The sequence below is a fragment of the Copadichromis virginalis genome, linkage group LG8 (assembly GCF_057382275.1).
Source record: "Copadichromis virginalis isolate Kocher_CV1m ecotype Utaka linkage group LG8, C_Virginalis_male_GT1.1, whole genome shotgun sequence".
In the NCBI taxonomy this organism is placed as follows: Eukaryota; Metazoa; Chordata; class Actinopteri; order Cichliformes; family Cichlidae; genus Copadichromis; species Copadichromis virginalis.
The window spans coordinates 465,384-477,172 of NC_140625.1; the positions used below are offsets into that span (position 1 = coordinate 465,384).

The 11,789-nt window shown below is 42.5% G+C and overlaps 1 protein-coding gene across 1 annotated transcript; it reads left to right on the forward strand.

Moving 5' to 3' along the window:
• Positions 1 to 2,382: 2,382 nt before the first annotated feature.
• LOC146702454 (E3 SUMO-protein ligase ZBED1-like) lies at positions 2,383 to 4,189 on the forward strand. The gene is made up of 2 exons (XM_085467286.1): positions 2,383 to 2,851; positions 3,402 to 4,189. Exons 1-2 carry the CDS (start codon positions 2,383 to 2,385, stop codon positions 4,187 to 4,189), a joined length of 1,257 nt encoding a protein of 418 aa, XP_085323412.1.
• Positions 4,190 to 11,789: the final 7,600 nt, after the last annotated feature.

An 11,789-nucleotide genomic window follows, 5' to 3' on the forward strand; every position in this document is an offset into this window, starting at 1 on the left:
GGACAGTCACACATCCTAACGCGTGTTCATGGAGGCACGACATAGGCCTGCTTCTTTTCAATTTCAACATTAGCTCCTGAAAACACAACATCTCAAATGAATACAATATTCTAGCATGAACCTCTGGGTTTAGTGCAGCGCAGGAAACCACAGTCATGGTGAGCTGAGCCACACAAGGTCACTGATGAAGATTAATTATTAATTATTATTAGGAAAGTTGACAGTGTGGGAAACGTGTGGTAGGAGGAGGTGCACAGAGACGGCCACAGCCTTCAGAGGGTCGTTCACAAAACAGGAACCAGTGTGAAGTGTCTGTTTGTGGAGTCATCTGCTGCTGCTGGTCCAAGTCTACAGTCAATGCAGCCGTCCAGCAGGAGGATTCACTTCATCTTTCTATGCGCTGACATACACAGATGCCAGTTTCTTTACATTTCCTAAGGAGAAACTACGAGGAAGATGAGGAAGACCAACCCAGTAACACTTCAGCCGACTGCCTCCATGCAGTGCCGCTTTGAAGCAGTAATTTGTGGTAAAGGTGAATATATGATCGAAACATTCTAATGTGAGACACTCGATTCATGATATTCATGAACTCTAAACTAGAGATGGCACGATACCACTTTTTTATGTCCGACACCGACATCATAAATTTGGATATCTGCCGATACCGATATGAATCCGATATACTGTGGTTTTTAATCAATAAAACTGTTTTTTAATATCTTGCTGCATTTTGATAAGTTCATACTCAAGTTTAAATAAACAACAACACTAAAGCTATTCTGTTAAACCTGTATGTAAAGAACACACTGCACCCAAAATATTTCAAAGTTCAGCAAAACTGATCAATCTAATAAACTTAAACCTGCTCCATCCTCCCTGTTCTGGTGTTTTAAAGAGAACTTAGCAGAAATATTAAGCAACCTGACTAATAGGGTTGCAAACTCCCAGCAAAAAAAAAAAAAAAAAAAATAGGGAACCACCCCTCACTCAGCTGATCAAGCTTAAACGTGCTGCTGCTGTTCAGCCGCTGGTTTCCTCTTTCTGCTGCAAAGTGGGCCAAAAACAAACAAGAGAGACGGACTCACGACAGAAAAGCCGATCAGCTGATCAGTGATCAGTTTCATGATTGAAGTAGGAGCAGGAGAGGGAGAGGGAGAGAGGCAGTCGCTCCATATATCGGTTGTTAAGCTTAACGCTGGAATGCTTTACAAACATTCAGAGATGAACTTACACACTTGCTTTACTTCTCTGGGATCACTTCCTCGGAGATGAAATGCTGGTTTGGTAGCGAGGCTACAAACACACACAGCGGCTCTATCACGTGACCACACTGCTCCGACGTGCTACGGTTATGAGCCGAGTCGCCATGTCGCAAGTTTTGTGAGGTGCTTTTTTGATATTTAATGGATCGGATTACATTTTTTATTTCTCTCCGATATCCGATCCAGTAATTTACGTCAGTATCGGACCGATACCGATACGTAATATCGGATCGGTCCATCTCTACTCTAAACCACGTAGAAGATAAAAGAAGGCCTGAAACATTTCACTTTACACACAATGAATATAGAAGGTGAGATTTTATGACCTGTATAAACATCTTAATGATATTCATCATTTATTATTGTAGTCAGTATTAAAGACATGTATAAAAGTATCATCTGTCAGTTTGTGGTAGGGCTTGATGAACTGCTGGCTCTTTGGACTCATCATGAGACTGAGCACGTGTCCCGACCTCACTGAGGTGGCTCGCATGTAGGGCTGGGCCATATTATACCGTAGTGCTGGGCGATATATCGATTTTTTTAAAAATATCGATATATTTTTATACAAGACATAAGCTGTGACAATATCGTTTATATCGATATAGTCTATGTTGCGTTATAATTACACTTGTGGAGCCGCTATTTTGCCTCTCTCTCGTCTGGGTTTGTTTGCCCCGCCTCTCACCCTCCCTGAACACAAACCCCCTCCCCCATCGCTAAACCTCCAGTTGGCAACAAGATGGACACAGGAGCTAGCGAAGAGGAGCTCGTCGGAAAAAAGAAAACCAATGGCTCAATTATTTGGAGATGGTTCGGGTTCAAAGTGTCAGATGAGCAGCAGAATAATGTATTCTGTAGAGAATGTCGAAAAAGCGTCGCAACGAAAGGTTCGAGCACCACTAATCTTTACCACCATTTACAACTGCGCCATAAAGTGCAGTATGAAGAGTGTGTGAAATTGCGTGCTGTAGCCCAGACCGCAAAGTCTTCCGAGGTTCCTGCCGTGAAACAGACCACCTTACAACACTCATATACTCGTGCTGTGCCATATGATACAAAAAGTGAGAAGTGGGGGGAAATTACTAAAGCAGTGGCCTATCATATTGCTAAAGACATGGTCCCCATCTCAACTGTGGAACAAGAGGGCTTTATACAGCTGCTAAAAACTCTTGACCGAAGATACCAGTTACCTAGCCGGAAATACTTCACCAGAGAAGCACTGCCAAAAATGTATACTGATGTTAGACAGAGTCTCGCTGCCCAGCTCACCAAAGTGTCTCACTTCGCACTGACAACCGACATGTGGTCCAGCAGGACGTGCGAGCCATATATGAGTGTGACTATACATTTCATGGAAGACTGGGAACTGAAAACTGCCTGTCTCCAGACCAGCTACTTTCCTCAAGACCACACCGGAGAGCATATAGCTGAAGCCCTGCAGGATGTGCTCAAAACCTGGAAGCTCAACCCGACGGGACTGGTTGCTATAACAACTGACAACGGGGCTAATATTGTCAAGGCGGTTCAACTGAACAAGTGGTCGAGGATCCAGTGTTTTGGTCACAGGCTTCATCTGGCCATTGGTGAGTGCAATACTGAATTTTTTGATTTGGAAAAAAAAACGCTAATAAATGAAAAGTGTATAGAGTCTCTTGTAGAGCTAAACATGCCTATGGACCACAAGACAAATATTTTTATAAGTCATAGCCAGCATATACATCTATCACTTAGAAATCGAAAGTTAGTTGAACAAATAAATAAACTATCCCTATTAAATCCAATAAACGTATTGGGGTGTATTTGTCTTTGTATTAGATTGAGTTGTGACACTAAATGAGGACCACAGCTGAGACAAGACAGGGATACATTTTTAAATACATAGTGAGATTAAAAGGTGTAAAAAAAACGAAAAAAAACATGTTCTAATCATTTGGTGATCTGGTGATTTTACCAAGATAGTTTAACTACAACCATTTCTAGGTTATACAATACACGACACATTTTGCAAATATTGTTGAGTCTTATGCATCACATCTTATATAAGTGAGATGGATGTTAATTTGCCTTTGAGTGATTTGCATCTTAACATAACAATTAAAGTGATTTTAAAAGTTTGTATTTTGTGTGTCACAGGACATGCTATGGATGATGCCCGCATTACCCGGGCTATTTCTCTGTGTAAGAAAGTCGTCAGCAGCTTCTCCTACAGCTGGAGGAAGAGAAGAGAGCTGGCTGAAGTGCAAATACAGCTGGGTCTTCCAAGTCACCAGCTACTCACAGAGGCAACAGCTCGCTGGGGATCAAGGCTTCTCATGATAGAGAGGGGTCTGGAGCAGGAAAGAGCACTTTCTAAAGTCCTCTCTGTCGACATGAAAACCAGACCTCTAGTCCCTACTTGGCAGGACATAGAGGTCCTGGAAGCAGTTCAGAAAGCTCTCAAACCCTGTCAGGACTTCACTGATGCACTTTCAGGAGAGAAGTATGTGACCCTGTCCTATGTCAGACCTGTGCTACACCTGTTTAACACTAGTCTCCTGGCACCTGGAGAGGAGGATAGTGAGCTGTGTAAATCCATCAAGACCCGCATTGTGGATTACCTCAACAATAAATATGCAGATCCATCCACCAGTGACCTGTTGGACATGGCTTCTTTTGTGGATCCACAGTTCAGGGCGAAATACATCCCTAGTGAGAAGATTAATGCACTAAAACATAAACTCATCTTGGAGGCAGAGTCTCTGCTCAGCTATCAGGGTACGTGTTTGTCTGAGCTGCCTGATCCAGCCGTGCCTGAGTCTGCAGACCAAGAAGAAGCAGCAGTAGGACACACAGCTAAAAAAAAAGAGATCACTGGCAAGCTTCTTCCAGCACAGCACAGCCACCAACACTGGTTTCACAAAAAGGGAAGCAATCGAAAATGAATTTTCTAGCTACCTGTTGTCAGTTTGTGTAGAGAGTGATGCTGACCCTCTCAAATGGTGGAAGGAACATGAAGTTGCCTTTCCAGCACTGAGCCTCCTGGCCAAGAAATATCTTTGTGCGCCAGCTACCAGCTCCCCTTCTGAAAGGATTTTTAGTTGCAGTGGAAACATGGTAACCTGCCACAGGGCATCGTTGAAGCCTGATACTGTTGACAGATTAGTTTTCCTGGCACAAAATCTGTAAGCTGTACAGTTGTTGGCCTTGCTTGTTTGTGTTCTTTCTATATTGTTATTGTCATTGGAGATTTGCACAAAGACCCACTGACCAAAGAATGTAATTTTGTTCATTTCATTCAATCTGTTTACATGTTTGGTTTTTTGCACAAAGTACCAGATGATTGTTCAGCAATACACACAAAGAAGCACTTTAGAAAACTTTAATTCAGTGTAAGCACTTTTTAAAGAGCAAGATGCCTTTGTTATTTTAGATCTGCATCTTTTTAGTTTACATTTTACATTTAGTTTACAATTTTTAGCTTTTTGTTATGTATGAAAAGAAAAAAAATGGAGCATTATTATTTAATAAATGCTGACAATTTATTTTTGACAATTTTTTCGTGTACATCTACAGTTGTATCTTAATAAAAGTTACATGTGTGACATCTGGGACAAGTACCTTTGACCAAGAACTCTCTTTTTGTTCTTACTTTATGGGATTAAAAAAATATCGAGATATATATCTTATATCGCCATCCAGCTAAAAAATATCGAGATATGAATTTTGGTCCATATCGCCCAGCTCTATTATACCGTTCACGGTAATACCGGTATAATGTTAGGCAACGATAGGAAAATGAAATATCGCGATAGAATGGGAGTAAAACGCGCATGCGCAGTGCCTTTGTTTTCATGCACATGGCCGATTGTTGAGTGAAACAGATGAACCAGAATTGGTTTGTAAAAATGGTGCAACTTCAGTGATGTGAAACTGGTTTGGTGTTTGTCCGTCAGATACACGACAAAGCACATTTTTTTGCAGAACATGCAAGCGGCCGTTGTTATTGTCGTATTTGTCGGACTAAGATGCTCTTAAATCTGGGAGTAATCTGGGTCCTAAACTCCGTATATTTGACTTCAGGTCAAACAACACTGCAGCATCACTGAGAGTTAAAAACTGTCTAAATTCTTTCATCTTTAATAAAACGATCAGCATTGCTGCTTTACCAGGTGTAACTATGAAGTTTAACTTCCAGGCATCCATGAAAACAAAATTTATTACATTTAACGGAGTTAGAAGTTAGCAGGAAGCTAGCGGAAGTTAGCTCGCTAGTTTCGCTAGTTACCTAAGCATGATATTGCATGTTCTGACTGAGAGATTTCTGAAAAAATTCAAACGTACAGCTCTGCTATCACTTCCAACATAAATGAAGACAGGAAACTAAACAGCAGTGACGTTTGTAGGGTTACTGAAGTTGGGCTAGCTGGTATATAATGATGTGCTACGTGATCACTAGCTACACAGCTATGTTAGCATAACATACACAGTGAAGCTGGAGGACGAACACTAACACTTTTCCACTTATAAAAGTTAACGTTAAGGTAGAGCAGGGCGATATGGCCAAAAATATTTATCACGATATATATTTGAAAATTTGCGATAACGATATAACCGACGATATGATTGATGCGAGACAAAATACAACTCCACAACATTACTAGTGCAAAAAGACAACCTTCCATTTATTTTCACTTAAACAAGAAGCTGGTTTTTATGTACATTAAAGCTTTATAAAAATGTAACAGTGCAAATGCAAATTCCTTGCTGAAAGTTTAACCAAAAGGCATTTCCAGTAGAAATGGGCTGACATATCCTGAGCATAACCATGTATAATATCCACTGAAGTTAAAAAGAGGTGCTTTGCAACATTAAACTGCAGTGTGCAGTACGCATTTTTCGGACCATAAGGTGCACAGGATTATAAGGCACATTAAGCGAAACAAAGCAGTCAGATAAATCAAACTTTATTAAACTCATTCTTCTTGCTTCCTCCACTTCTGTACCATTGATTCATTAATGTTGAATTCTCTGGCAGCTGTTCTATTCCCATGTTGTTGCAGTATATTAATGACTAACCTCGTATTGTGGATGGATTATCTCAGTTGTTCTCCTGACTGAAGATTGTTCCTTTTACAGCATCCTGCCATGCGATTGCATTTGCTTTTCTATTATTATTGCTTTGTTTTCCATCCATCTACCATCTCTCTACATGCCCGAGGAGTAAGATCCCTTAGACTGACACACACACACACACACACACACACACACACACACACACACACACACACACACACACACACACCTTGTTTAACTCCAGAAGCACCTGCAGCCTTTTACCTGTGTAGTCCACATGAACTAACTAACTGAGCTGCTGACAGGAAACCCAATTTGTTTCTTAGCTTCAGTCTTGAAGCCACCTGTCTCTGATCTGTTCAGTAGTCACACTTTATTAAACTGCCTTTCACACTTTTCTGGAACTTCAAAGAATTTTATTTTTAATTGCAATTAAACTTTGATAATTATCAAAGGAGACTTGGTAATCTTTCTGCAGACCTCAAACAAAGCCTAAAATGCACGGGTTGTTGCAAAGACACAACATAGCCATGGATGTGAGACAGGTAACACACTTCATTGCACTTGCAGCTCTGCAACCCTCGTGTGAAATATCAACTCCTGATGGGAACAGAGAAGCCGACTTCTGAGGGAACCAAATAAAGAACTAAATGTTGAATATTCAGCAGAATATGAGGACACACTGAAGGAAAAAGAAGGCGGGGCTTTCTTCTCTGCATTGCCTCCCCTCCCTCTTCTCTCACTCCCCGTCTCCTGATAATACAGCTCTAATAATAGTCTAGTTGCAGCGAGACAATCGTTCAGTGGAATCTAGGGCAGCCACTGCAGAGCCAGCATGGGAAAATCCCTCCTGTCCTCTCCAGCCTGCATGCCTGCCTGTGCATCTGTGTGGGTGTTTTCAGTTCATGCTGCACAGGAGGAAAGAGAGCACTTGTGTTACATTTAAAGATCTTTATCCTGAAAATCGGCCAACAACTCAGCCATTTCTTTGACACGTGGCCTCCCAAATATGTGTCCCTTGGCATGTGGGAGCCTCCTACAGTGGGGGGGTAATGAATAAATAAAGCCCTCTGTGCACGACGAGCTCTGGATAGAAACAGCATATATGGACTCAACATATATGTGCATTCATCATACTGTAAGCTGTAAATTCGTGCTCCTCTGTGACGCGTCGGGTGAGCTCTGGTCTCTGAATAAACAACCGTGACAAACATCTGCACACCGCCACCTCTGTGGATGTGTCACAGTGCTTCAGGGCTGTTTAATAATCTGTAGTACATCTTTAGTCACTGTGTTCTGGCTTTATTGTATGAACAACCACAATTACTCGCTGTCTCAGCAGTGATTCCCTCCAACAAAGATCTGCTTCCTGAATATAACCAAGAGCCGTCAAAGCCCGAAGCTTAAACTGCTTCAGTTCCATAAGAAACCCTCTACAGGCCTTAACGATTTCTCCTTTATACTTGATAATATGCAGGGAAGAGCTTTTGTGCGACAAACACAGAGATGAGATTTGGAGTTGGGTGGGGACGGGGTGCCATTAAGCATCATCTCATTAATGTCACGGGTAAATAGTGACCTGCAAGTTTTTATATTTTTCCTCAGAGAAGACTCCTGGATGAAGTGAAGGAGTGCATGCAGAGGGTCGGATTCTTCTCTGTTTGGCACTGAGTCGATGCACCGACTGCGTGGGCATGTCTAAACTGAAGAACAGAACTGAGCTAGGCTAGACTGGTGCTGTGCCTGGAGACACCAGCTGGGATCTAGTCTCACTCTAGCTTCCATCCATGCGACTGTTTTCTACGTGTTACGTAATGACAAATATGGGGGTCAAACTCCAGCTGTTATCAGCTAGAAAGTGACAGTTGTGCAATATTACACAGCCAACAGCAACAACAGTGTGTTTGTAAACCTGAAGTAGTTTGATTACACTCAGTGAGCAAAAAGAAAGAATGAAACCAGTTCAGAGTTCAGAGACACGTGTTCACTGTGCCAGGAACACTGTAAGGCCTGGGTTTAGTTACCGCGTCCTAATGGGGAACTTTTTAAACCAGTGTCATCCAGTCAGGGGTTCAGTGAGCTGCTAATGGTCCCACGCGTATAAGAAAATAACGTATTCTTCAAGGGTTTATCCCTAAATTTAAATGGAGAGATTTTTCCTTGTGAAAATCAAACCCTCTGCAGCCTCTCGGGGATAACGCAGTCTGTTTTTTCCTCTGTCACATTAGGAAGTAGCTTTAGCTTTAGCAGCGAGGCATTCTGGAGTTTAAGCCAACATGGCACATGGCACGGGCCCGTCACACAGACACAAGCTGGCCCAATGTCTCCTCACCAGAATAAGTGTTTATGCCAGCTGCAGTCTGCACTGTAATAATATTCATGTAAATGACTCGAGCCTTTGGAAGAGAAAGGGAAAAAGAAAGGCTTGTCTGTCTGTGGGTGGAATTATCACAGGTATGTATATGTACATGAATGTAGCTGAAACAGCTGCTGCTGTCTTCACACAACAACAACAGGCTGAGCTGTATGAATATGGAAACACTGGCTGAAACCACGACAACTGAAGCAGAGATGCGTCACACACACCCAAGGCTGGTCGGCCCTGTGCTGTAGTGCCAGGCCAGCTTAATCAGCCGGGCTCCTAGTACCGAGTCATGTGACTGCGCCGAGTCTCAGCTGTGTGCGCCCATGAGAAAGGAGGCAGAGAGAGGGACTCTGCTGAGGTAGGCAGGAGTTTCCACACATGCACATACACAGCAAGCTCTGGGGTTGATACAGTGAACAAAGAAGACCTCTATTCAAGTGAGCATTCACAAGTAGGTCTGCATCGAGTTAGAAGAGCTAAAAGTTTGTGTGTGAAGCACGTGTGCTGCAGAAAACAAATCTCCAGCTTACAGACGAACACCCTGGTACTGTTAGTGTTTCCACCTTAAAAAGCACTTCAGCCCTCAGCATAGATGAGTTCAAGTTCGTGTGTTGTTATTTGCCTGCTCATAGTGTGCGCTGGACTCCAGATTGTTGTTCTCGGTGTGCAAAGGCCACTTTAGCCGTGAGTTTAAGAGTAACTACTGAGTTTGAAGTAACTCTTGCAGTTCTTCTGTCTCCCCTCAGTAACTATGTGGGTAGGTGTTAATATTTGTGTTAATAAATATGTTGGAATTGTGTTTTCAGACATGAAACGTCAGACTGTTTTATTCTGCTCTGTTTCCCTGTAAATGTTGGGGACCATAGCTGACCGCTTTCACTCATATTTAACCTTCAAGCTTCGTAGGGTCTCTTTGAGTCAGTTCATTGGAGTTAATTCAGTTTAAAACAGGAACAATCAGTTAACTCTGCACTAGGGCTGGGCGATATATCGAGTTTTTTAAAAATATCGATATATTTTCATACAAGATATAAGATGTGACAATATCGTTTATATCGATATAGCCTATGTTACGTTATAATTATACTTGTGGAGCCGCAGGTTTGCCTCTCTTTCGTCCACTTTTGTCTCTACGCAACGCTACTCTGCCTCGCCTCTCCTTCACTGAACACAACTCCGCCTCCCCCATAGCTTCACCTGCAGGCAATGACAAGATGAAAGCGGAAAATCTCCGTTAGCGAGTTACCGTGCGTGGGGCTGGACGGCGTCAACGTGTTAGCGAGCTAACCGCGCTAACGACATGCAGCCAGGAGGGGCTGCACGGCCTAAAATCCTTTCATTTTCTCAAAACTCGACAGTGCGCTTTATGTATGAATTCTGGTTGTGCTTACTGACCGCGAACCGATTTTATGTGGTACACAGCGCTCAGCAATCTGTCAAAAAATGTTTTAATATGACTTTGCTAAGCTACGAGCTGCACCGCTTGATGGATTGTCGGAGGATTACGGCTACAGAGGAGGAGCCTCGCGGAGTGATACGTACAGTGTGTGTATAAGGACCACAAATGGCACCTGTTCAGAGACGTGGTGCAGCTGTGAAATCTGTCTTTGTTATTATGCTCAGCGTCTATTAGTTTACATTTTGACTGCACAATTGTGAGCTTTTTGTTATGCACAAAAAAACATTGTTTTCTTTTATTTATGGACCATGATTATTTAATAAATGCTGATAATTTATTTTTGAGTAATTTCTTCATGTACATCTACGCTGTATGTAAAGAAAAGTGCCCGTGTGACATCTGGGACACAGTGTGACTAAGAACTCTCTTTTTGTTCTTAACTTATGGCTTTAAAAAAAATATCGAGATATATATCCTTTATCGCCATCCAGCTAAAAAATATCGAGATGTGAATTTTGGGTCATATCGCCCAGCCCTACTCTGCGCTGCCGGTCGCTGCAGCCAGCCGTGGAGGCAATGCTCATAACGTATCATTGAAAATCACTTGGTGTCATTCTGCAGCACCACACTGCACTACTGTTGCTTTCTGCCACCACTGTGGAGACATGCAGCCATGAACTACACGTGGGCAGATGTTACTAAGAAATCCTTGAACACGTGTGGTGTTAGATACTTTATACCTGGCAGTTTACAACAGGTAACACAGATTTGTTTCAGACACAAACTCAGTCACAACAAAGGAACACTGTTCTGCTTTGAAACAGAAAAGCAAATCATTCAGAGAAGAGTTATCTCATTAAAAACACCTGTAAGCGCTCGCTCACATGCTCGGGCTGAGCGTTACCTGCCTGAAATCTGATTCCACACAAACCCTCCCACCCAGCAGGAGGGTGGGAAGCCGGTTTCCACTTATTCTAGTAGTGTAAATTACCATAAATGAACCAGCAACACACACACACACACACACACACATACACACACACACACACACACACAATCTCGTGTTTCATGGCAGAAGACATCAGTGGAGGCACTTGGAGAAATGTAATTGTGTTACTTGGCCCTCTAACCTGTCCTCTGCCTGACCCATAAAACTTCTCTTATCACTTCACTTAGTGGACGAAGACGCTGAAATAATCCAGTTTCTTTTCCATTTGTACGTGAATCCGATACTTTACAGCTAAGCAAGCAAGTGCTCTCTGCATAGTTACGACCCAGTAGAAAAAGGATTTCCAGTTAAAGATACAGACGTGGCACTTGTTATCACATGGTGAAGTTAATAACTAGATGACTGATTATCCTCATATGAGCATGAAGGCACCAGCAAATAAACTCAGTGGTCCTGAGAAAAGGTTTTGTGTAACCATGACACACACGATCACATTCACATTCAGAGATGTTGACCCACTCGAGCCTGGCAGCGAGCGCGTCACAGCAGTCACCAAAGCGCTGCCCTGCGCCTGTTAAAAATGCTCCAGAGGTTCCCGTGAAAGATAAAATGAAAGTCCTGCATGAACGCTGAGATTAAATATGGCTTCTACTCTGATCTGAGTAAGTAAGACTAATAAAGTGCCTCAGATTTCCACTGATGACACGTGTTCAGGTAAAGGCTTCTTCCCAGCTACACAGACCTGAAACCATACTG

Bases quoted from the DNA above. Each gene is read 5' to 3' on its own strand.
- LOC146702454 (XM_085467286.1), top strand. From the start codon at position 2,383: ATGGTCCCCATCTCAACTGTGGAACAAGAGGGCTTTATACAGCTGCTA. The intron at 2,852-3,401 runs GTGAGTGCAATA...TGTGTGTCACAG, and splicing joins CAGGCTTCATCTGGCCATTG to GACATGCTATGGATGATGCC.